At 45.7% G+C, this 24,284-nt stretch overlaps 1 protein-coding gene across 1 annotated transcript; it reads right to left on the reverse strand.

The window, feature by feature from the left end:
- Positions 1–261: 261 nt before the first annotated feature.
- Positions 262–23,130, reverse strand: F11R (F11 receptor). Its single transcript, XM_027095387.1, has 10 exons — positions 22,978–23,130; positions 4,642–4,710; positions 4,368–4,475; positions 4,034–4,180; positions 3,539–3,741; positions 3,261–3,363; positions 3,015–3,122; positions 2,773–2,785; positions 2,417–2,465; positions 262–2,280 (listed from the first exon to the last, which is right to left on the reverse strand). Exons 1-10 carry the CDS (start codon positions 23,039–23,041, stop codon positions 2,245–2,247), a joined length of 900 nt encoding a protein of 299 aa, XP_026951188.1. The 5' UTR covers positions 23,042–23,130; the 3' UTR covers positions 262–2,244.
- Positions 23,131–24,284: the final 1,154 nt, after the last annotated feature.

Here is a 24,284-nt window from a genome sequence, read left to right on the forward strand (position 1 = left end):
GATTACCCTGTTCCTCAAGCCCTAAGTCTCCTTTTAATGTAGGAAATGTCCATTTGAAGCATTCCCATTCGAGTACAGGCCAATGGTGGTAAGTTAAACTGAAATCGAACTACCAGACTATTTAGAAGGATATCCCTAATCTCTTTCTTAAAAAGACTACAGGGGGAAAAAAAAAAAAAAAAGACTACAGGTAAGATTTTTGAATGTTCAAGTCACTTTGGGGGTCCCAATTCTTTTAAGCTAAAACTTCAGGACTTAAACTCAATGTGAAAAATAAACATTTATTACAAAAATTAGTTGTAACATTCTAAAATGAAAGCAGACGAGGTGTTTTCCAACTCAAGGGACTGTTGTAAGCTGGAGCGGTAAAGTCCAAGGCTGGTAAATAACTGACTTATACTCCTCACAAGTCGTGACCTAGGGAGTGAAGAGCCATTTGCTTCAGGCTTGCAGGCACAATGATTCACCTCTGCTTCCCTGTGGCCTTTTCTCTACATCCCTCCCACCCTGTCCCCCAGCAATGATACAAAACTGAAACGTACTTCAAAAACCTCATTCTTACTGAACCGTTTCGCAATCTCTACTTTTATTGCCTAATTAGATTCTATTTCCAACTGGAAAGCTTATTTTTTATTGGTGCGTGACGATACGATTTGGTTTTTGTTTTTCCTTCTGGATCCTTGATGAAAAGAAAACTCAGTTCTGTGATGGACTGTCAGATGAGGGAACAGAACATGGCAAAGTGGTGTTCAGTATCCTCCACAGAAATTAGCAAAATCAGTCCTAGGAGACCCCTTATTTGCCCTCTTGCTAGTTAATAAATAGACTGAGGCTGCTGGGGTAGAGGGAGAAACAGATGTAAGGGCAAAGAAGGGTCAAGATGGTGGGCAGGACTACCCTGCTGGCTCCTGCTCTCCTTACACCTACCCCCTAAATAGAGAAGTAGGACTACTTTAAACTACTACTAAAGGAGTGATTCTGAGAATGATTTGAGAAATCCTGCCTCAGGCTCTGGAGCTGCTTTTCCTGTAGCCTCAGGGAAGTATATTAGTGCATCTGGCTGACAGAGGTGGCAGGGTGGGCATTTCTCCTCTCACTGAGTGGATCAGACCAAGTAGAACCCAGAGTACACCATCACTTCACCCGGGGTGCCCTTCTCCTGCCACAAGAGGACTCTGGAAATGAGGGTCCAACGTCTGCCTTGAAGGCAGGAACCAGGAAGGGGTAGGACAGTGAGCTAGGGACCAGCCCAGGTTGCTAGGAAGCAGGGCTTTGGGGATTTTCTTGTTTGTACTAAGAAGGAGCCTAGGTATTTCATTTCTCCCATTCCCACAGTACAATCTCACCAAAGAGCTAAGAAGCCCTCCAACACACACTCAATTTCAGTATAGAATTGATACCACACACACACAGACACACACACGTGCTCAGCAGAGATGACTACTACACAAATTCCCACAACCCTGCAGACACGTCTTAAAAGTGTGGGTCCAGTTGTTCCAGCCAAGGGAAGGGTGATGGCTTGAGCTACCAGCTCCAGCTTTCTTTTCTGTAGATCAGTGGTTTAAAAACTCTTCTGCTCCGTGTGCCCTGAAAGCTTACTATGATCTCCACAACCAAAGCTCTTGTTTTCTCCACAGACATAGTTGCTGTCAGTCTGCTTGTGTTCAGAAAGAGGACGGTGCAGGAGGACCCCATGGCGCTTCCGGCGGGAAGACAGAAGAAAGTGGGCTGCAGAGGCAGAAGAGACTTGACGTCGTCACCACACAACCATTTCAGCTGCTCCAGTCTCCAGTCCCCACTCTAGAACAGCTGGTACCGGTCCTCAGTACGGCAAGAAAGCACCAAGGAACCAAGCTCCAGATCCCTCCCTATGTGAGGACCGCTGCGCGCAGGGGGCAGTGAGTGCCCCGCCACCCTTGCAGTCTACTTGGAAGGGAACTCAGCAGGCATCAGTCAGGACCTCTGTCTGATCCCTCGTAGGGACGGGGGATGGGGGGAAAGAGCGTTAAACAAGTCCCAGGCCACTCAGCAGTGGTGGGAAAGGAAGGGAGGCAGGAAGGTAGAAGGTGCACATGGCAGACATTATTTAAAAAACACATCCTAACTAAGATAAAAGTGAGGGCCCCTGTGGGGGCTAGAAGACAAATAAGGCATCCCGTGAAACTACAGACATCAGGGGCCAGAGTCTGGTAGCACCTGAGTAAGGCAAGCACAGAGGACGGGAGATGAGCTGGACCAGGGTCACACCAAGAATGATGAGGTCTGTCTGAATTCCCCCTGGAGAAATAAAACATTCGCGTCAACTCTCTACAGTCTTCTTTAGCTGATAATCCCCTGAATACATATAAACACAGTCTGGAAACCCCTCACTCCAGCCAGGAGGACCTCCCCATCCCAGGGCAGGCATACTCACATCTCTTCGAGCAGTGGGCTGGCTGTAAATCACCTTCTTATTCGAGGTCCTGCGGACAAGTCAGAAGATGGAGACGCTCAGTCCCCTAGTCCCTCTCCTTAACCTCTGCTTGTTAACTTTAGAGGCCGGGACTGAGAACTTAACGGAAGCACAGAGTTCTCGGTAGGGAGGTTTGGGTGCAGGGAGAAAGGACAAGCACAGGACCATAGTGGATAGGGCTAGAAATCCAGATGTTTTTTCCCTACCAGGCTCGTTGCCTTCCCCTCCAACCCCTTCCCCCGGGGAACATCTCAGCTTCAAACCGTATACATCCATGTACTCAACCTTAGAGAGCTCTAGGACAGCAGCTCACTCACCCTTTCTTTGCTCCTGAAAGACAAGAAATGGGACCATGAGTGTCAGCAGGGTAGAAGACAGCATGGCGCAGGAAGATGGGGGACCTAGCGTGTGGCCCTGAGATACGGGTGACCGGTGCTCCCTGGGAGGTAACCCCAACACACACGGGGCTCAGTATCAGGTCAGTACTCAGGTGGCACCCAAGAACCAGGCCCTGAAATGGGGATGATACAAAGGAGAGCCTTTGAGGTCAAATACTTACTGTCAAAGTAGCCTCGGTTATAGGCGAACCAGATGCCAAAAATCAAGACTCCAAGGAGAATGAGTGTTACAAGGACAGCTGCCACGATGCCCCCTACATTCAGCTCCACTATGGGACACAAATGAGAGGTCAGGCACCCGAAAGCTCGTTCATGGTATTGCCAACATTGCCAAAGCCAGGACGGAGAGCAGACCCCAAACCCCACCCTGGGGTCTGAGCCCAAGCCCCAGCCACGCCCTCACTCACCAGCATCCATGTGCACAGTGTCTGACTTCATGGGTGGCCCGAACCCATTCTGCGCCTCACAAGTGTAATCTCCAGCATCAGAGGCCGACACGGGGTCAAAGATCTGGAGGGCAGAAGACGAATTGGCTTCCTGCTTGAAGAAGCCAAGTACCTGTCTTTTATGTCTCCTGATCCTAATGCCAAGGTTACCTTGTTGCTCGCCCTTCTTCCCCACTTTCGGGGGTTCTATAACCCTGCGACCCCCTCATATACATCTTTTACCCTGACCCCGTCCGTACCAGCTCCCCTGTCTTATGGTTCAGGGTATAGGAAGAGTTGCTGAAAGCACGGTTGTTCTTGGGTTCCGTAGGCATCAGTACCCCATCCTTGAACCAAAAGTATTCAGAAGGTGGGGAACCATCTGTCTCTGAGCAGGTCAGCACTGTTCGGGTCCCGATGGTAGCAGAGGCGGGGACACTGATTGTAGGCTTGGATGGAGGCACTGGGGAGGGAGAGAAGGTACTTGTCACAAGAGCAGGACGGCTGCCTGAAGGCCAAGTAGCATGACACTCCCATCCATCAGCTCTAGCCTTCCTTCCTTACTATGCCCTTAGTTTCCCCCTAACCAGGGGCTCGTTCTTCTCTGACAGCACCAGGACTCTGAACACCCCCCTCCCCAGCCCCACCGCCACGAGTATTTTCACCATCAGCGAGCTCCAAAGCTTAGCAGAGCCTGCTAAGGGTTTAGGGAAGCAATTGATTGCAAGCCCACACAGAAGACCTGTGGCACGTACCAAGCACAATGAGCTCGACAGTGACTTCCCCATAGGTGTTGCCGCCTTCGTCAGAGACCATACAAGTGTACATCCCCGTGTCTTTCCGGGTCACAGAATGGAAGGTGATGCCACTGTCCGAAAAAGTAACTCGGTCCTCATAGGAAGCTACCAGGACAGAGGAAGCAGGGGCAGAGTGAGCTGGAAAGCTAAGAGAAGCTGGTGACGGTGGCACCCAAGGCACAGGGGGCTCTCTTCTTCCCCCAGGAAAGGCGACAGGAAGGCCCTGGGGACTTCAGCCCCAGGGTGAGCCCCCTGCCACCTAGGCAGTCAGCAAGGAGGTGGAGCGATTCACCTGTGATCTTGTTGTTATAGCAAACGAGGCTGGTGATGTCGCCATGGGCAAACTTCCACTCCACGCGGGGAGAGGAGAAGCCGGAGTAGGAGCAGGACAACTTGGCAGCTACAGACAGGATCAAAGTGAGTGGGAGGAAGAAACAGCAGTAAATGGAGAAGCTGGGGAAATGGCCCCAAACCACAGTCTGGGCTGGATGTTCCCCAGGGGTCTGCACCTGCTCACCTCCCTTCCCTCCAACTCCCGCCACCCTCCACAGCCCCTCCCAACTCACGTTTATTCTCAGCAACTCGGACTACTGGTTCAGAAGTTTGCACTGCACCCCTGCCCAATGCCAGTGAGCCTGAGAAGAAGAAGAGAGGTGGGTCCATCAGGAGTGGACAGAGGAATGCTGTGGAGAGGGAAGAGCAGTCCCAGCTGATGGGCATCTAGGGCTGGGACTCTCCATGCTGAGATTCCAAGGTCAAGGGATTCAAGAGGTTCACGTGCCTCTCGGATCTCACACTTTCTCACCAATATTCTAAATATCTTTTAAAAATGTTTTTTGCTACAATTGCAGGCTAATACTTGTTTTAATCAATGGAAATAAAAGATTTCCTTCTAATGCAATTTCTTTATTTAAAAAAATTTTTCCCTGGGCTTCCCTGGTGGCGCAGTGGGTGAGAGTCCGCCTGCCGATGCCGGGGACGCGGGTTCGTGCCCTGGTCCGGGAAGATCCCACAAGCCGCGGAGCGGCTGGGCCCGTGAGCCATGGCCGCTGAGCCTGCGCGTCTGGAGCCTGTGGTCCGCAACGGGAGAGGCCACAACAGTGAGAGGCCCGCGTACCGCAAAAAAAAAAAAAAAAAAAAATTTCCCTCTGTGACTCCCAATAATCTAATCAGATTCCTCCTAGTCCAAGAGCAGCTTTCTAAATGACATTTCATGGTTCAGAGAAAGCTTCTCAGCAAATAATTACAGTCACTTGTCAGACAATCCTGGCAGGAAGCCAGCAAAGCTGGAGGCAAGGGAGGGAAGAAAGGGAGGAGCCATAATAGGATAATAATAATACATTTGTAGGGCCTTTTGTGCTTTTTAAAGTGTTTTCACATACAATTATATCATTTGATCCTTGAAACAAGCATGACAGATCAGCAGGACAAACATTATCATCCCAGTGTTACATGAGGAACTAAAGTAAAGAAATGTGCCTAAGATCACACAGCGGGTTCTGGACCAGAAGTGGGCTCAGATCATCTCATTAGAATCTCCTTCTGCCCAATGGAGAAGAGAAGGAAAATGTGGTGTGTGGTGGAGGTGGAGAGAGGAGGTGAGGAGAGGCAAGGCTAATTAAATAACATGGTGGGAGAGAGGCAGCTGGGCTCACAGGAGGGGCCCACACATCCCAAAATAAGCACCAGTGCCAGAGGATTCTAGGATGGTGTGATATAGTTACCAACCTGCACGTACACAATTACTCTCATTCATGTTTTCAAAGCTCAAACTCATGAAGGCTGCTTTATTCATAGCTTTAAGTCAAAGTCCTGTCTTCTTTAGATAAATGCAAGTGTACTTTTTCATTATTAAATTACCCAAGTAACTGAATATGGTCTCTTGACCCTGAACCTCCCTTTTCTTATCTGAAACATGATGGGTTTGAACTAGATGTTCTCTGAAATCCTTTAGGTTCATTATCTTTTTCTTGTTTCTTTCTTTTCTTTCTTTCTTTCTTTTTTTTTTTAAAACCTGAAAGATTAAGTGGGGGGCTTCCCTGGTGGCGCAGTGGTTAAGAATCCACCTGCCAATACAGGGGACACGGGTTTGAGCCCTGGTGTGCGAAGATCCCACATGCCGTGCAGCAACTAAGCCCACGAGCCACAACTACTGAGCCTGCGTTCTAGAGCCTGCGTGCCACAACTACTGAAGCCCGTGCGCCTACAGCCTGTACTCCGCAAGAAGAGAAGCCCCCGCACCGCAACAAAGACCAGCCCCAGCTCGCTGCAATTAGAGAAAAGCCCGCAGGCAGCAGTGAAGACCCAACACAGCCGTACATACATACATACTTACATACATAAATAAATAAATAGAAAAAATAAAAGATTAAGTGGCTGATCCAAGTTTTCATAGCTAGGAAATGGCAGAGCTGAGATTAGCATACAGGTCTCTCCTATACCTCTTTTTTTCCCTTATTATACCATACTTTTATACACCATGCTGCTTTTCAGAAAAGCCACTAGTGTAATGGAGGCAAACTATGTACTAAAATATGATTCTTTTAAAAGTCAGGTCCATTTTATCTAGAAATTATTTCTAATCATATTACTTTGTATATTTGGCATTATATTTCAAAGTCAAATCTATAATCAGATGTAATAACAGATACAGAAATTAACCCAAATAGTCTTCACTAAATTGAAAACTGAGGACATGGAAGTCTCTAGGTCTCATCAAGAATGCTGACAATTAAATGCTTTGATTTTTTGCCCAAGTCAACTTTCTCTGCTTTGATGATGGGAACTTTGTTTTTTTAAGATTCTCGAATTTTACAATTTGCTACCTGTGATGTACACCGAGATGTGCAAACCAGATCTCTCTTCAGGAATGAAGGACTTTTTGTCTCAGCTGCTGGGACTGATGCCAGAAGAAGGCCTGCAGCCATCAGCCCTCTCTGAGGATACCCAGAACACTGCCTTGCCCAGGGCCATGCCTCCTACCAGGCGGCAACAGGGTCAGGGCACCGGCATCCAATGCCTGATCAATGAGAGGGGGGGTCGTTCCCTGGTGACCTAGTGGTTAGGATTCTGGGCTTTCATTGCCATGGCCAAGGTTCAAACCTGGCCAGGGAACTGAGATTGAGTAAGTTCCACGGCCAAAAAAAAAAAAGGAACCAGCAAGAACTGACTTTTGGAAACTTCCCTGGTGGTTCGGTGGTTAAGACTCCATGCGTGCTTCTACTGCTGGGGGCTCGGGTTCGATCCCTGGTTGGGGAACTAAGATCCAATGTGCCACGTGGGACAAGAAAAAAGGGAGGGAGGACACATATAAAGTCCCATCTCAAAAAAAAAAAAAAAGTCCCATCTCTATCTCCCCAACTCCCCACCTTGGGACAACACTGAAGGGCTATTTCTGCTTCAAAGGTCCCTGTGCAGTAAGCTGAGGCCTTGTTGGGACTACAATGCAACTCAACTTTTCCCTCTGCCCGGTCCTGCTTCCATAGGTGTGGATCCCAAGAACACTCCCTAATAAATGTCTTGGTACAATAATTGACATCTCAGAGTCAGTTTCCCAAGAACCCAACCTATGACACCACCCAAACGAAGAACAGCTTGTAATTAAACTAAAAACTAGCCTTTGAAATAAAGGGCTGCCCAAAAGAAAATAAATAAATAAATCACAGCATATGAATTTGATGATTGTTTCTGCCTCACTTCTAACTTCAGCTGAAGTTCTTTTTTTTTTTTTTTTTTTTAAAGAAGATGTCGGGGGTAGGAGTTTATTAATTAATTTATTTATTTTGGCTGTGTTGGGTCTTCATTTCTGTGCGGGGGCTTTCTCTAGCTGTGGCAAGCGGGGGCCACTCTTCATCGCGGTGCGCGGGCCTCTCACTATCGCGGGCTCTCTTGTTGTGGAGCACAGGCTCCAGACGCGCAGCCTCAGTAGTTGTGGCTCACGGGCCTAGTTGCTCCGTGGCATGTGGGACCTTCCCAGACCAGGGCTCGAACCCGTGTCCCCTGCATTGGCAGGCAGATTCTCAACCACTGCGCCACCACGGAAGCCCTGAAGTTCTTTTTTGAGTCCTCTCAGATTATCAGATCTAAAACATGTGCAGGAATGACATCACCACATATATACACAAACATATTGGGCAACTGGCATCTTCCCCTTCTCATTAATTCTGACTGCTATTACCTAGTCCAGGCTTCTCTCCTCTTGCTTAAAATACAGGGCCCTTCACCTCAGGGCCTTCTCACCTTCCTCTGATGCAGGACTGTTGATGTCTGCCTGTGGCCTGACTGCAATACTCAAAACTCTCCTGTGGCTGCGTCTCACACCATGAGTTAAGTTCAGCCTCTGCACCATGTCCTTCCTTCCTAGTGACCCCAGGACACCTCAGACATCCTGATCCACGTTCCCCTTCTTGTTCCTGAACAAGCCTCTGGATCCAGACTGCCTGCATTCAAATCCCAGCTCTGTTACTTATAATCTGTGTGACCCAGGCAAGCCACTTAGTCACTTTGAACCTCAGTTTGCCCACTTGTATAATGGGGATAATAAGAATTTCTATGTCAAAGGGCTGTTGTTGAGAGTTAAACAAGCTAATACAAATAAAGTGCTTACAAGAGTGTCTGACCAACAGGAAGCACCAAATAAGTATTATGTGTTATTATTCTCATCATCTGCCCATAGGTCTTTCTGTATATACTTCTTTTTCTGACTTCAAAGTTTTCTTCAGTAATACATATAAATATATATAAATACTGCCGGAAAAATGCTTACATTCCAGCCCACTAAACCATCTCTCCTCTATCACTGTAATTGCCTTGGAAAGACTAACTCTTTTCTAGAGCTTCCCTGGTGGTGCAGTGGTTGAAAGTCCGCCTGCCGATGCAGGGTACGCGGGTTCGTGCCCCGGTCTGGGAAGATCCCACGTGCCGCGGAGCGGCTGGGCCCGTGAGCCACGGCCGCTGGGCCTGCGCGTCCAGAGCCTGTGCTCCGCAATGGGAGAGGCCGCGGCAGTGAGAGGCCCGCGTACCGCAAAAAAAAAAAAAAAAAAAGAATCCGCCTGCTAATGCAGACGACCTGGGCTCGAGCTCTACGCCGGGAAGATCCCACATGCCGCAGAGAAACTAAGCCCATGCGCCACAACTACTGAGCCTGCGCTCTAGAGCCCGTGCTCTGCAACAAGAGAAGCCACCTGCGCACCGCAAGGAAGAGTAGACCCCTCTCGCCACAACTAAAGAAAGCCCGAGTGCAGCAACGAAGACCCAATGCAGCCAAAATACATAAATAAATAATTTATTTTTTAAAAAAAGACTCTTTTCTAGAACCATCATGTATAGAGCAGCAGAGCTGAGGGTTTTCTCTCACAACACCCACAATTTCCCCATCCATTCTCCTCATCTATTTTATATGTTCCCTTACCTCATCACGACCTCCCTTTTGCACTTAACCTTGGACCTATACTTGGCATACTGTACATACAAATGTCCTACTAGTTAACATGGTAAACCAAAACAGAAGGAAATTTCACCTTTTCCATTGTGATGTTTAATTTACTCCATGTTCACAACAAGAAAAACTACAAAGTCAAAGGCATCAATAGATTTTTTGGAAGGTGCGTGGTGAGAGGCCTTGTGGAGCGCGAAGGTGCTGCTATCGCTTCCAGTGGGGCTGGCATGACCACTGTGGGCTTGGCAAATGAAGCTCCTGAAATTCCAGACAACGTGGGAGACTGGCTTCGGGGAGTCTACCGCTTTGCCACCGATAGAAATGACTTCTGGAGGAACTTTTTTTTTTTTTAATTAATTAATGTATTTATTTTATTTTTGGCTGTGTTGGGTTTTCGCTGCTGCACATGGGCTTTCTCTAGTTGTGGTGAGTGCTGGTTTCTTACTGCGGTGACTTCTCTTGTTGTGGAGCACGGGCTCCAGGTGCACAGGCTTCAGTAGTTGTGGCACGTGGGCTCAGTAGTTGTGGCTCGTGGGCTCTAGAGCACAGGCTCAGTAGCTGTGGCACACGGGCTTAGTTGCTCCACAGCAAGTGGGATCTTCCTGGACCAGGGTTTGAACCTGTGTCCCGTGCATTGGCAGGCGGATTCTTAACCACTGTGCCACCAGGGAAGCCTCTTCCAGAGGAACTTGATCCTTAATTTGGGACTCTTTGCTGCCGGAGTTTGGCTGGCCAGGAATTTGAGTGACATTGACTTAATGGCACCTCAGCCTGGGGTGTAGCCGTAAAGATACATGGAACCCCTGTGCTGTACTCGAACCTTCCATAAACAGAGCCTCCAATCTGTGACCATCACAAGACTTGCCCTGATGGCAGCTGAAGTTTGATTCAGATGGGCTTTCCCTGCTTGATTTCCTTTTCTTTGCTGAGTCCACTCAGAACACCCTTCTCTGGTCAGCAGGCAGGCTTCAGCTAACGTGTTGTCCTCTGTTCTGTAAAGTTCTGTACATAGTTCCAAAGTTTCTGCAGGGGATGATCTTTGCTCTTGTCCTGAGGAAAAATCTAATGGTATTTCAACAAATAAAGACTGTACACAAAGACAAAAAAAAATAGACTTTTTGGCCCTTTCATGTACAGAAAACCTTCACTCAATCTTACACCCCTCTCTAGTGACAATCCTTTCCTCCCTTTCTCTCTCAACTTCTTAAAGAAGTAGTCTACACACACTGTTTCCAGCCCAACATACACATTCACTGCTCAACCTACTGCAATACGTCTTTGGCTCTCACTTTGAAATTAAAATGGATCTTACTAAGGTCACCAATCGTATTCCTCAATTCTAAGATACCCTGATTATAAGATATAACATCAATTTAATAATAGCTTCTTGGGGAAACATCCTATTAAATATGTACATGGGCTGTAAGTCACATCCCAATTTCCAAAACATTAAAGTAGTCTTATAATTAAAGATATCCAGTATTTGCTTTTTCATTTACCTCCTGTGGCCTTTGTGAGATGTTTGACCATACTAACCACTTGCCTCCTCAAGCCACTCCACCCCCTTGGTTTCTGCGTTCAGCCCTTCTGGTTCTCCCCCCACCTCAGGGTTATCTTATTCGCCTTCTTGAACTTTGCTTCCTCTGTCCATCCCTTAATATTAGTAATCAACAGCATTCCATGTTGTGCCCTTTCTCCTCTCCATATTCTCTCTAGGAAATCTCAAATACACAACATTCCTCTACACCAATGTATGGCCAGCTCCAGATACTACCTCTTGCCTGAGCTGCAGACTCCTATTGCTGTGCCTTCTGACAGTTCTACTTGCACTTCACACACCCCCTCCTGCAATCTCACACTGCTCATCATTTCCCACTACCTCTCGCTTCCCCTCCTCTCTCCAGGTTGGTGGTATCACCATTTACTTGGTCACTCACTCTAGAACCTTTTAAGCCATCACCATCTTTCCTTCACTCTAGTCCAACACCAAGCATTACAATGTCATCTCCCAAATCTCCCTCAAATTTGGTCCCTCCTCTCCACAGACCCACTGCCACTTTTTAGTACCATCGTCATCTGAAGAATTGCATTTGGTCTCTCAATAGGTTTCTCTGCCTTGTTTAATTTTGACCCACTCACATCCCTCCTCCACCTCACTGCTAGAGAAAGAGTTGACATTTATTGAGCACTTACTATATTATATGCCAGGCACTGCTATAAGCACATCACATGGATTTAATTCCTACAACAACCTTAGGAGTTGGGTGATACTGTTATTATCACCTCTGTTTTCTACATGGGGAAACTGAGGCCCAGAGCAGTTAAGTGGTGGTACAGCTTCAAATCAAGGCAGTCCAATTCCAGAGACTGGGCTACACTATACAGCCTTCTAAAAAGTGCAAATCTAACGCTTGCTTCAAGCTTCCAACGATTCCACATTACCTGTAAGATAAAATCCAAATTCTTCAGCCAGGCAAGAGTTCTAGCACCAACCGACCTGGTGATAAGTTTATCATCTTCACCACACTCCCTATTCTTGCAATTTACCCTCCAGCAATACAAAACTACTTACAATTCCCAGCAAAGACGTGCAGTTTCACAACCTCTGCCTTTGCTTATGCTATTCCTGTTATACGGAACACCCTGTCCCCTCTTTCTCCACCTGGTCAGCAGGTATTCAAACACATTACTTTGCGGGAAATGACTTACCCCACCCCCAATCCTCACCACAGACAAGTTAAGGTCTCTTTCCTTGGCTTCCACTACCCCATGCAAAACACTGTCAAAGCACTTCCCACATTATAATGACATCATCTATGCGCCTATATCTCTCCCTTATCAGGCAGTAAACAACCAAAGGAGCAGGGATAATGTGTTAATCTACCATTCTGAGTTCTCAGCACTTAGCACAATGCCTGGTACAAACTGACACTGAACAACATAGAACCTTAACAAATTAGGTCAGAGCAGACCATTCGCTATAACATCTACTTGTTAAGGTTTATCTACAAAGATAAGCCCATTTTTCAAATTGGCAGATGGGGCACACCCAAATAAAGAAAAAATAAACTTGGGACTTCCCTGGTGGTCCAGTGGGTAAGACTCCACGCTCCCAATGCAGGGGGCCTGGGTTCGATCCCTGGTCGGGGAACTAGACCTTGCATGCATGCCGCTGCTGAGAGTCTGCATGCTGCAACTAAGAAGTCTGCACGCCACAAGCAAGAAGTCTGCACGCCACAACTAAGCCTCGGCACAACCAAAATAAATAAATATTTTTAAAAAGAAGAAAAAACAAACTTGATTCAAACCCAATCTTTAAAAAATTTTAATACTAGCAACAGTGTTTTTTTTTTAATGTTTAGTTCTCAGAAGAAAAAAAAGAGCGTTCTATTAATCTTTCTTTTAATTTAGCTTCACAATTTAAGAATTAAGTGTTTTTAATTTGCTTCATAGTCATGAAACAGAATTAAAGTTCTCTGCACAGGAGTGCTTTCCACCTGCCATTTTGCAAAAGGGCCTCATTTCTGCACCTGGGCTGCAGTGTGTCTGTAGGTGTCTGCATGCACAACAGTAGAGGCTGGTTTCTCACAACCAGTAGAAGTGTGCAGAGCCAATGCAATGCAAGGTCTGCACACATTTGAGACCTTCTAATGCAAGGTCTAAAATGGGAGGAGGGGGGAAATGGGGAAAAGATGTGAATCCATTTACAACACCCCCATTTCTTTTATGATCACAAGAGCAACCCAAGGAGACACCTGGCTAGATCACTGCTCTTTCTGCAGAATCTTCAAAATGGTTCATGGTTTTTACAGATTGAATTGTATTCCCTCAAAATTCATATATGAAAGCCCTAACCCCCAGTACTTCTGAGAGAGACTGCATTTGGAGACAAGCCTTTTAATGATGTAATTAAGTTACAGTGAGGACCTTAGGACATGTCCTAATCCAATCTGATTGGTGTCCTTCTACAAAGAGACACCAAGGGTGCTCATGCATAGGGGGGATGACCATGTGAACAGGCAGCAAAGAGACACCAAGGGTGCTCATGCATAGGGGGGATGACCATGTGAACAGGCTGCCATTGTAAGCCAAGGAGAGGCTTCAGAGGAAACCATCCCTCCAGCACCATGATCTTGGACTTCTGGGCTCCAGAACCGTGAGAAAATAAATTAGTGTTGTTCAAGCCACCCAGTCTTTGGTATTTTGTCATGGCATCCCAAGCAGACCAACACAAAGGTTTAAATTGGGCATCAGCTGTGGACATTCTGGTTGAATCTTGACTCAAGTATGCACAGTGAAAGAATCAATATTCTGCACAGAAAAGGAAATCACCAACAAAATGAAAAGGTAACCTAGAGAATAGGAAAAAATATTTGCAACTAACTTATCTGACAAAGGGTTAATATCCAAAATGTGTAAAGAACTCATACAATTCAATAGCAAAAAAACCTAAACAATCTGATTTAAAAATTGTCAGAGGATCTGCATAGGCATTTTTCCAAAGAAGACATACAGATGGCCAATAGGTACATGAAAAGATGCTCAACATCATTAATTATCAGGGAAACGCAAATCAAAACCACAATGAGATATCACCTCACACCTGTTAGAATGGCTATTATCAAAAAGACAAGAAATAGGGAATTCCCTGGTGGTCCATGGTTAGCGCTCCATGCTTCCACCGCAGGGGGCACGGCTTCGATCCCTGGTCAGAGAACTAAGATCCCATGATGCGCAGCACGGCCAAAAAAAAAAAAGACAAGAAATAATAATTGTTGGTGAGGATGTGGAGAAAAGGGAACCCTCATGCAAAGCTCATGTTGGTGGGAATGTAAATGGATACAACCACTGTAGAAAACAGTATGGAGGGTCCTTACAAAGTTAAATATAGAACTATCATATGATCCAGCAATTCCACTTATGGGTGATATTTATCCAAAGAAAATGAAAACACTAACTCAAAATGCTACATGCAGCCCCCTGTTCACTGCAGTATTACTTACAACAGCCAAAATAGGGAAATATCTTGAGTGTCCATCAATGGATGAATGGATAAAGATGTGGTGTATATATATATATATATATACACACACACACACATATACGATGGAATATCATTCAGCCATAAAGAAGAATGAAATCTTGCCATTTGTGACAACAGGGATGGACCTTAAGGGCATTATGCTAAGTGAATTAAGTCAAACAGAGGAAGTCCAATACCACAGGATCTCACTTATATGTGGGATCAAAAACAAACAAACAAAAAAACCCCAAGCTTACAGATACAGAAAACAGATTGGGTGATTGCCAGAGGTGAGGAGTGGGGGGTTGGGAGGCAAAATGGGTGAAGAGGATCAAAAAGTACTAACTTCCAGTTATAAAATAGATAAGTCGGGGCTTCCCTGGTGGCGCAGTGGTTGAGAGTCTGCCTGCCGATGCAGGGGACACGGGTTCGTGCCCCGGTCCGGGAAGATCCCACATGCCGCGGAGCCGCTGGGCCCATGAGCCATGGCCGCTGAGCCTGTGCATCTGGAGCCTGTGCTCTGCAACGGGAGAGGCCACAGCAGTGAGAGGCCCGCGTACCGCAGAAACAAAACAAAACAAAACAAAAAATTGATAAGTCATGGAGATATAACGGGCAGCGTGGTGACTATAGTGAATAATACTGTATTGCATATATTGCATATTTAAAAGTTGCTAAGAGAGTAGACCTTAAAAGTTCTCATCACAAAAAAAAAAAAAAAGTTCTCATCACAAGGAAAAAAATTCTGTAATCATGTATGGTGATAGATGTACATTTACTGTGGTGATCATTCTTCAATAACTATAAATATATATTATTATGTTGTATACGAAACTAAAATAATGTTGTATGCAAAATATACCTCAATAAAATAATTTTTTAAAAAATCAACAGAATTCTTGAAGACTTCTGCAAGGTTTGTCCTATACTTTTAATTAATTATATCCAAATTCTAGACACATGTTACTGAGCATGACCAAATGAATAAAATAATAGCAGCTAACATTTCTTTTTTTTTTTTTTTTTTGCGGTACGCAGGCCTCTCACTGTTGTGGTCTCTCCCGTTGCGGACCACAGGCTCTGAACGCGCAGGCTCAGCGGCCATGCATGGCTCACGGGCCCAGCCGCTCCGCGGCATGTGGGATCCTCCCGGACCGGGGCACGAACCCGTGTCTCCTGCATCGGCAGGCAGACTCTCAACCACTGCGCCACCAGGGAAGCCCCATCAGCTAACATTTCTTGAATACTATGTACCAGATACTCTTCTGAGCCCTTTACAGGTTTAATTCATGTAATCCTTGTAATAATGCTATGAAATAAATATTATTATTGCTCCCATCTCACATGTGAGTTAATCGGGGCACAGAACTGAAGTAGTTTGCTCAAGTTCACAAAGCTAGTAGGAGGTAGAGCTAGGATTCTAACCCAGGTAATCTGGCTCCATGGTATGATACATTACACAACTATGTAAAACAAAAACAAATAAAAATAACCATATTGCCATCGCAAAGGTCAAGGTAAATCAATTTGTTCAGGCATAGAAATATGTCCAAAATGTAAAAACAATATGTAGAACATGACCCTATTTTTACAAATAATAAAAATAACCCGAATATACACATAAAGGAATCTCGAAGAATAGACTCCAAACACTGGACAGTGCATATTATCTGAGAGATGAGAATACAGGCAGCTTTTCTCTTCTATGTTCTACATTTGTGTAATAAACAAGTATGTATTAAATGTTTTAATTTAAAGAAAAAAGAGTGGGAAGGGGAATAAAAAGGGAAAAAAATAATAAAGATCACAAGAGGCAAAGAAAAATAAAACAAAGCAAGAAAGGAGAGGCAAAAACAAAGGCAAAAAGAAAGGAAGGATGATAAAGAATAACAGGAAATACCCAAATACTGACACACCAGGAAGCACAGAACGATTAAATAAGACTTTAAAGGTGAAATGAAGTAACAGATGAGTAAGAAATAGACTATTACACTATCAAGATTCTGTATGTGAGTCTGATAAATTTCAAGGAGAGAAAAAGGCAGGAAGAAATGAGAGCACATGCATTGTCTCATTAAAAACCCTGTGAGGAGGGAAAAAAAAGAAAAGAAAAAAAAACCCTGGGAAGACAAGTACTATTGTTATCATCCCGTTTTATAGATGAGAACATTGAGGCTTAGCACAGTTGCCCCAAATCACACAGCTGCAAACAACAAGGTGGGAATCTTAACCCAAGTCTGCCTAACTCTGAGTCTCCAAAACTACTGCACTACACAGCATCTTCAGCAGAGCAGCAAGGAAACACCATTCATACTTCAAGATCCTGTTCCAGTGTGCCTTGATGCATAATGCCTTCCCCCAATCAAAATTAATCTCTCTCCACTTCTAGGAATATAGCCTAAGAAAATAAAATAGTTAAAGGTAAGCTTAAAGATGTATGTTCAAGGACAATTTAATGTATTTCGTACAGCAAAGAAAAAAAAACCCTAAACCCTCAACAAAAGGTGAACAGTTAATTACAGGATAGCCATACAGTAGAATACTACAGAAGGAATTTTGTTTAAAGTGTACTTTGCTCAAAAAAAAAAAAAAAATACAGTCAGGACATGTTACCACCATACCAGGGCATATAGATGTTCCTATCCTCTCTGTCATAGAACGTAGTCACCTACCTCATTTAAAACTAGTATTCAGTCATTAACTAATAATCTAAATGAGAAGGGATCTATAACACAGTTTTGTTTTTTCCCACTGTAATTCCTACATAATCTGACAAACCGGCCACAGCTCCAAGTAGCATTAGTACACGGTTTGGTTTAAACATTGATGTCTATGGATTTCTGTTGAGCTGGTGTGACCCTTTCTGCCCACAGAGCCAAGACTTAAGGAAAAGTCAGTGACACCAAACGGCCATTTTATTTTTTCTGATATATTTTGCACAGGTCATCTCTACCACACATTTATTCATAGTGGAAAGACTAGAATAAAACCAGCAATCAGTGTTTATCTCTAGATAATAGGATGACATGTGATTTTACTTTCTCTATATCCCTCTGTTTTCCCATTATTCCACATTGAACATCTATTATTTCTTAATAAAAAATTTATCATTTTAAAAAGTAACTATTTCCTTCTATGCTCCCCAAACATTTCGTGCTTCGATGACAGCCCCTGACGCACGGTGCTCTGTATTCTACTTAGTCATTATATGTCTGTAGTTCCTTGAGAACAGAGAAACCAAATTATGTTTGTATCCTCCCCCGTTCCTAGCACTGTGTTTTGCCGCTTTGAAGCAATGCTGTGATGAGAAGGTGGTCACAGAGGGTGGAGGCATCCAGACATCTGACAGAACCCACCAACAACCCTCCCTTGTACACGCAGGTCAAACCCACAACAGAAAAGCTACTTCCTTCTGCTGCTTTACTAAGAAATCTTTGTTTTCTCTATGCATCCTGTTAATTATTAGAATTTTCCTTAAGTTGTTTTCGTGCAATGAGTTTGTTTTGATCCATTTAAAAACAAACAAACAAAGGAAGGAAAAGGAGGGTAGCCAGCCAGCCAGCCAAGCTAGTCTCTGGTTTTCTCTACGAATTCATCCAAATTTCCCCTCTACGCAGATGAGCCTCATAGGACACTCCCACTGTAAGGGAGCTAGAGCCTCGGAATAGGGAAGATAAGCCAAAGCCTTAGAAAGCCCCCAGCTACAGTGTGTTCACAACGTGGGCTAATTGTTACAATACCTGACTCCCCTCAGAGCTTCTTGATAGCAGATGTTATTCACTTTTTATCCCTAATCTCTAGCACAGTGCTCATAACATAGTAAACACCAATGTTTATTGGATTAACAAATGAATTTGACATTGTAATACAATTAGAACCCGGACCCAGGGCTACCACCCCCGGTTTGCACTTTCCTTCCCACCGCTCACCCTGTAGAGACTGAAGTCACTCTTGGGGTTTGGGGTGGGACAGATAAGGAATGCGTGGGCAAGAGGAAGGCTCTGTGAGCCCAACAACAGGCTGCGCTAGGTCTAAACAGCCAGGCTTGGCTGTACTTTCAGTAACGTCGTTCAACTGGCAAGGCCCTCTGAGGATGGTGGAAAGTGGTGATGGCAGTGTAGGACAGGAGAGCTTTCACACCATTGCTCCCTCCTGCCCTCTCTCAGCAGAATTTCCAGTTCTACCTGCTCAGCTCTCCTCCCCCACCCATCTCCCCATTACAAAGGAAGGCTCTGCCTGCCTGCCCAGGGCTCACTCCAGGGGGCCTGGCATCAAACTTCCTGCCAACCAGCTGCTTCCTCCTGTCCTACACATTGTAAAACAAATGACACCAGGCAGACTTTAGACAGAAACTCTGCTTATCAGGGAGTCCCAGGCAGATGAACTCTGAGTTTTCAATGCCTGGAAAACTCCAGTATGTATCCACTCACATTACCTCTCACAACCCCCTGACAGCACTGAAACCTCTTCCACAATTACGTTTGACAAGTGGCATCCAGATCTTCCCTGAACCTCTATAGGAAGCAGGTCTGAGTTTAGAGATTCCCCAAGGTCTTTCCTCAATGCTAACAGATGTGAAAAACAAGCCCCCTCGTTTCCTAATCTCTCACATAAAATGTATATAGCTTTTAAATCTGTCTTTAATCAGGAGTGTCTGCCACTTCTGAGTCGGCAGAACAGACGCCCCTTGACCCAGAGGACTTGGGGAGGAGGGCGGGGGAGGGGTGGAATATTCTAATGGCCAAGGCCACACCACCAATATGAAAAGATCTCCAGGGTATATTAAATGAAATAAACAAGATACAGGATGGAATACAATGAATATAGTGTGCCTCTTTTTGTGTAAGAAAAGGGAAAAGAAAGAAATATATATTTATATATACTGATATTTGTATAACAAAACACTGGAAAGATGTATAGGAAACTAGGGGAGATATGGAGTCAACAGGAACAGGGTGGGAGTGATAACCCCACTCTTTTATGTCATTTTGATTCTCGTACCACATTAACCTCTTCTAAATAAATAAACTTTGGGGCTTCCCTGGTGGCGCAGTGGTTGACAGTCCGCCTGCCGATGCAGGGGACATGGGTTCGTGCCCCGGTCTGGGAATCCCACATGCCGCGGAGCGGCTGGGCCGGTGAGCGATGGCCGCTGAGCCTGTGCTCCGCAACGGGAGAGGCCACGACAGTGAGAGGCCCGCATACCGCAAAAAAAATAAATAAATAAACTTTGTTTTTTTAATTACAGCAGCTCCACCCTAAGCTAAAACTAGGTTGGAGACTCCAGGCAAGCCCAGATCACAAAGAAACTGAAGAGAAATATCATAGAGTGAAAAGTGTTCCAGAGCCAGGAGGGAAAGACTAAGACACTGGAATTCCACTACCACTCACTTCCTAGTTCCAACTTGCTGTGTCACTAGTTTCTAGGTTCTGGTTTCGAGGGAACGATTCTTTCCTGGGAGTAATTTCAACCCCCCAGTAGAGAGAGGGGAAAGGAGGAGTGACTCACCAACCTACAGTTTGAGGTAAATCTAACCCTGAACAGCAAAACTAGAAAGGCAGAAACATCAATACAAAAGAAACACCGGGACTCACAGACTGACCCAGACACAGGGCAGCAGTTCCTCCCTTCTGGAATGTTTCAGTGGGGACACTACATGAAGTAAGAGGTGTGCGTGCAAACACCAGGATTCCAGCCTAGGTTTCTTCTTTCTCGTCTGCAGTTACACCAAAAAGTCATCCTATGCACACACCACCCTGCTAAGCAGAAATGCCTCTTCCTGCCTGGGAGATAGCTGGAAACTTTTCTAAGCACAGGCTCTCTACGGGGAGGGAGACTAGTACTCTCTGTCACCAGTTTTACTTTTCCCAGGCCCAGTTCTCCCAGTGTTTAGTCTCCAGCCCTGTCTCAGTAGGCTCAGGCCTTCCTCTCCACTAGGTTCCCCAGGCTGGGGTTGGACCTTTGCTTGATCCTTTCTTCTTCCTCCCAGATGGCAGAGCCCACATGAGGAGCAACCCTGGAGGGAGGAGGGAGAACATGCAGGAACCCTATATATGCTTCCAGTATCCCAAGGGCAGAGGACAGACTAGACGCCCAAGAAAGCCCCTACTTTTTCACTCTCGCCTTTTGGAATCTAGCAGGGTCTCTCCCTGCTTCCTTTGACCTGCTCTACTATAGGCAGCCTCCTTTCATCCTCACAAAATCCAAAGGGGATAAAAGCTGCCCGACAATAATCATTTCATGTATATGTAATGTAGCCATTATCCCAGTTGATCCTCAGGACAAGATTAGGACAAGTATTATTACTCCCGTTTTACAGATGAAAAGACTGAGTTACTAGCCTAAGATCACAAATAAGGCAGAAAGCCAAGCCAGAACCCAGGTGGGATGACCTGGCTGCTATCCCCAACCTCATTGTACTAACCAAATTGCTCCCCCCAGGTCTAGCCCTATTTACATGTGACAAGGTCAGTTCCTCCATCTCCTGGACTTGTTACTTTCTAGGATCCACTGTCCTATCAAGCTAATACAACATCATCTCAAGCTCCCTCTAAACCACTGTTTCTTGATTCCCTGAACAGACTAGAGGACACTCCCAAGCTCAGAAGGGTGATACCACAACTCTTTCAGTGTCAGTATGTGATTATTATAGAAAATGAGGGGGAGAGAAAAGAAAAAGGAAAGGGGAGAAGGATGCAGCTCTAGGAAGCTTATAAGCCTGACAAATACTGTCACAAATAGTTACTGACTCAGAAACTTCTAGGTTGGGGGTGGGGAGTACTGGTACAGCACAAGTGTTGGCAAAGTGTTTAGTACTGACTACCACACAGAACCAAAAAATGACCATGGGTGTCACTAGCAGTTCTAAGATACAGACACAAGTAAATGGGGAAGAAGGGGAGGAAAAGAATGGAAACTGAAGAAAAGGGGGAAATGGAGGAATAGAATGAAAGGGAGAAGTGAGAAAAGAAAGAATCTAGTGGGAAAGAAAAATTGAAAAAGGTAGGTAAGATAGTGGACTCTGGAGCAGTATCCCAAACTGATGTTTTGATATCCTGGTTCCTGTGCCACAGGGTGCCTGAGACGCTGGAGCCAGGAGTGGGAAAAGGAGAAGTCAGTCAGGAGACTTTGGTTCCAGTCCCAGGTCCTTTTGTCAATCTGGAAAAGTCATTTCCCCTCTTTGTACCTGTTTCCTTATCTGTACAATAGGGAGAGGATTCGACTTGTCACTGGTCCAGTCCACCCCAAATGTTAATGTTTTTGTAATAAGGGACAAAGGAGTAGTCAATTCATCTGCCTTAAGACACCCTTCAAACTAAGCAAAGTGAATTACCTTATAACTGCTAATACTGATCATAATTGTTCATTTCTTTTATTTCCTAAAACATGGATGTTGAGGGGGAAATGGAGAATCTTACAGATCCCCTACTGACACAACTATCTACAGAAGCACACACACAGACACTCAAGAATCAGACAGATAAGTGTGCAGGTGCTGACACAGGTAGACTAAGGCACAAACCACACACTCGGCCGGGCACAAGCATATCTATAGACGGAGGCCTGCCCCAACAAGTGAGTCTCATTGTTCCACAGGAAAGGGAGTTTACAAAGGAAACAAAAACTCTCAAACAAGGCCAGGGGGGAGGGCAGAGTTCTGGCTCTGAGAAGGAACCAGCCAACCAAAAGCCAGGACCTCCCCCTGCGAATAGTCACTCAGTCAACAACATTTATTAAGGACTCTGGAAGTAGTTATTCTAGAAAGGAACTTCGAATGCTGTGTTCTGAGAAATTTTAGGTTTCAATTTTATTTCTTTTTTTTTTCTCCAGATTTTGCACCTAGACACTTTTCCCAGAGCAACAATGGCAACCCCAAAATCCGGGGAAAGCTAAAGAAACCCTTCAGCAACAGCCAGGGAAAGAAACTTCCGCCCCACCCCACCTCCATTAGATTTTCTCTGAGGACCCTTAAGTAGCAGAGCATCCAGGGGCCAAGGGAGTCAGGGTACGAGAGGCTTCCGACTTCTCTCGGGTTGTTCTCGGATGTTGGATGCGTGTTGGAGGGGCAGGATGGCCCCCTTCCCAGGTGTGTAATCCCGGCTGGGCAGGGCCCTCGCGCCCACCGGCCCTCACCAGTAAGTGAGGATGAAGGAAAGGGGGACCAATCTCTCCCCGTTATTTCTGGTGAACGTGCGGAAAGGCAGCTCCGGATGTAAGAGGAGGGGTCATTATTCACCAGTGTGGGGGAGGGGAGCCAGCCACTCACCAGGGTAAGGGGGACGGGAAAGAAGAGGGACGAGCCAGGGGCGGAAAGAGGACTAGGAGGGTGAGGCGGACTGGTTTCTGAACCCCTCCCCTCCCGCGGACAAGAGGTGTGGGGAGCGCCTCCCTCCAACCTCTGACCAGACCCACAGATTCCTCCAAAAGCTCCAGGAACTTACACAGGATCATCGATGTGAAGAGAAGCAACTGTTTCCTCCCGACTTTCGCCTTTGTCCCCAACATGATCAAGATCCCGATACGACAGTAGTCGCCGGAGCCCGGGAACAGACACAGCTTCGCCCAACAGGAGCGCGGGGACTAAACTCCAGCCGCCAGGTTGAACCCAGCCCAGCCCTTCCCTTCACGCCCGATTGGTCGACGCCCCGCCTCTGCACATTCCGATTGGTGGAAGAAGCCGCCGCTCCACTGAGTGATTCACCGTCGCCAGGTGCAACTCCGCCCACTACTCCCCTCTAGGGCTGACTGGCGCCTTTCCAAGACCAAGCCGCCCCTGATTGGGCCAGGACACTGTCGCGTAAGGAGACCCAGACCTCACCTTCTGCAGGTGAGGACACTGTGATTGGGCGGCGTTCCTGAAGTAGGGACTTTCTGACTGGCTAGGTTTTGAGTTGGAGCTGGAAGATTAGAGGAATACTTTAAAGGAGGTGGTAGGGAAGGTAGTCGTACTGTGGGACTCGAGAGAGACAGACCTGAGTTCTTTTGTTTGTTTGTTCGAATGTAAATTGCTGGGTGCTGCAGAAACCTTGGTCCCGTCCTTTGGCAAGTGAAAACCACATGTATTAATATGCAAGGGTTGGGGGAGAAGACCAGGAGACAGGTGGGGAATGATATGTTGACACTACCCCCCAAACTGTGTTTCCTCTGTCCACTCCATTCGCAGCATTCAAGGCTGCGCTGAGAGGAGAAAAGGGAAAAGGAGCGCTCAATTCAATAGTGGGAAAAGCAGAATCACATTACCAAACAAACCCAGATAATACAAACTGACCTACAGACGCTCTATAAACATCACTGAGTGACTGTGGATATGTCCTTTACATTTGTTTAATCAGTCAGCAGAGCTCTGCATTTCAGAATTACTTATCTTCTCACTAACAGTTGGGTGCTGACTAAACCCTCTTTCTATAGGCTATGTTGATACTCAAGCTTTCTGTTAATATTTATACTGTTACATCATTTTTAATTGAAACTCGTGCTCAACACCTTTACTATTTCTAGTTTCTATGTTATAATGATTTTATTTTGTAATCTTAGTATATCCACGTTGCCTGTGGGAAAACTTCCTGAGTCTTATCTCACTGCAAGTAAGAGGTCCACACTTGTATCCAAAACAGTGGTATTCTTTGACCTTTTGCTTCTTTCACCTTTGTTCTCATTCCTTTGGGCCAAAAGTCTACTTCTGGTTTCACCCAACTTAAAGCAATGTTTATCAAGCACCTATTGGGTACTGTGGGGGAATACAAATAAA

Source organism: Aethalodelphis obliquidens, unplaced genomic scaffold, assembly GCF_003676395.1.
Source record: "Aethalodelphis obliquidens isolate GAN/ISIS:26980383/991018 unplaced genomic scaffold, ASM367639v1 scaffold90, whole genome shotgun sequence".
NCBI classification, from domain to species: Eukaryota; Metazoa; Chordata; class Mammalia; order Artiodactyla; family Delphinidae; genus Aethalodelphis; species Aethalodelphis obliquidens.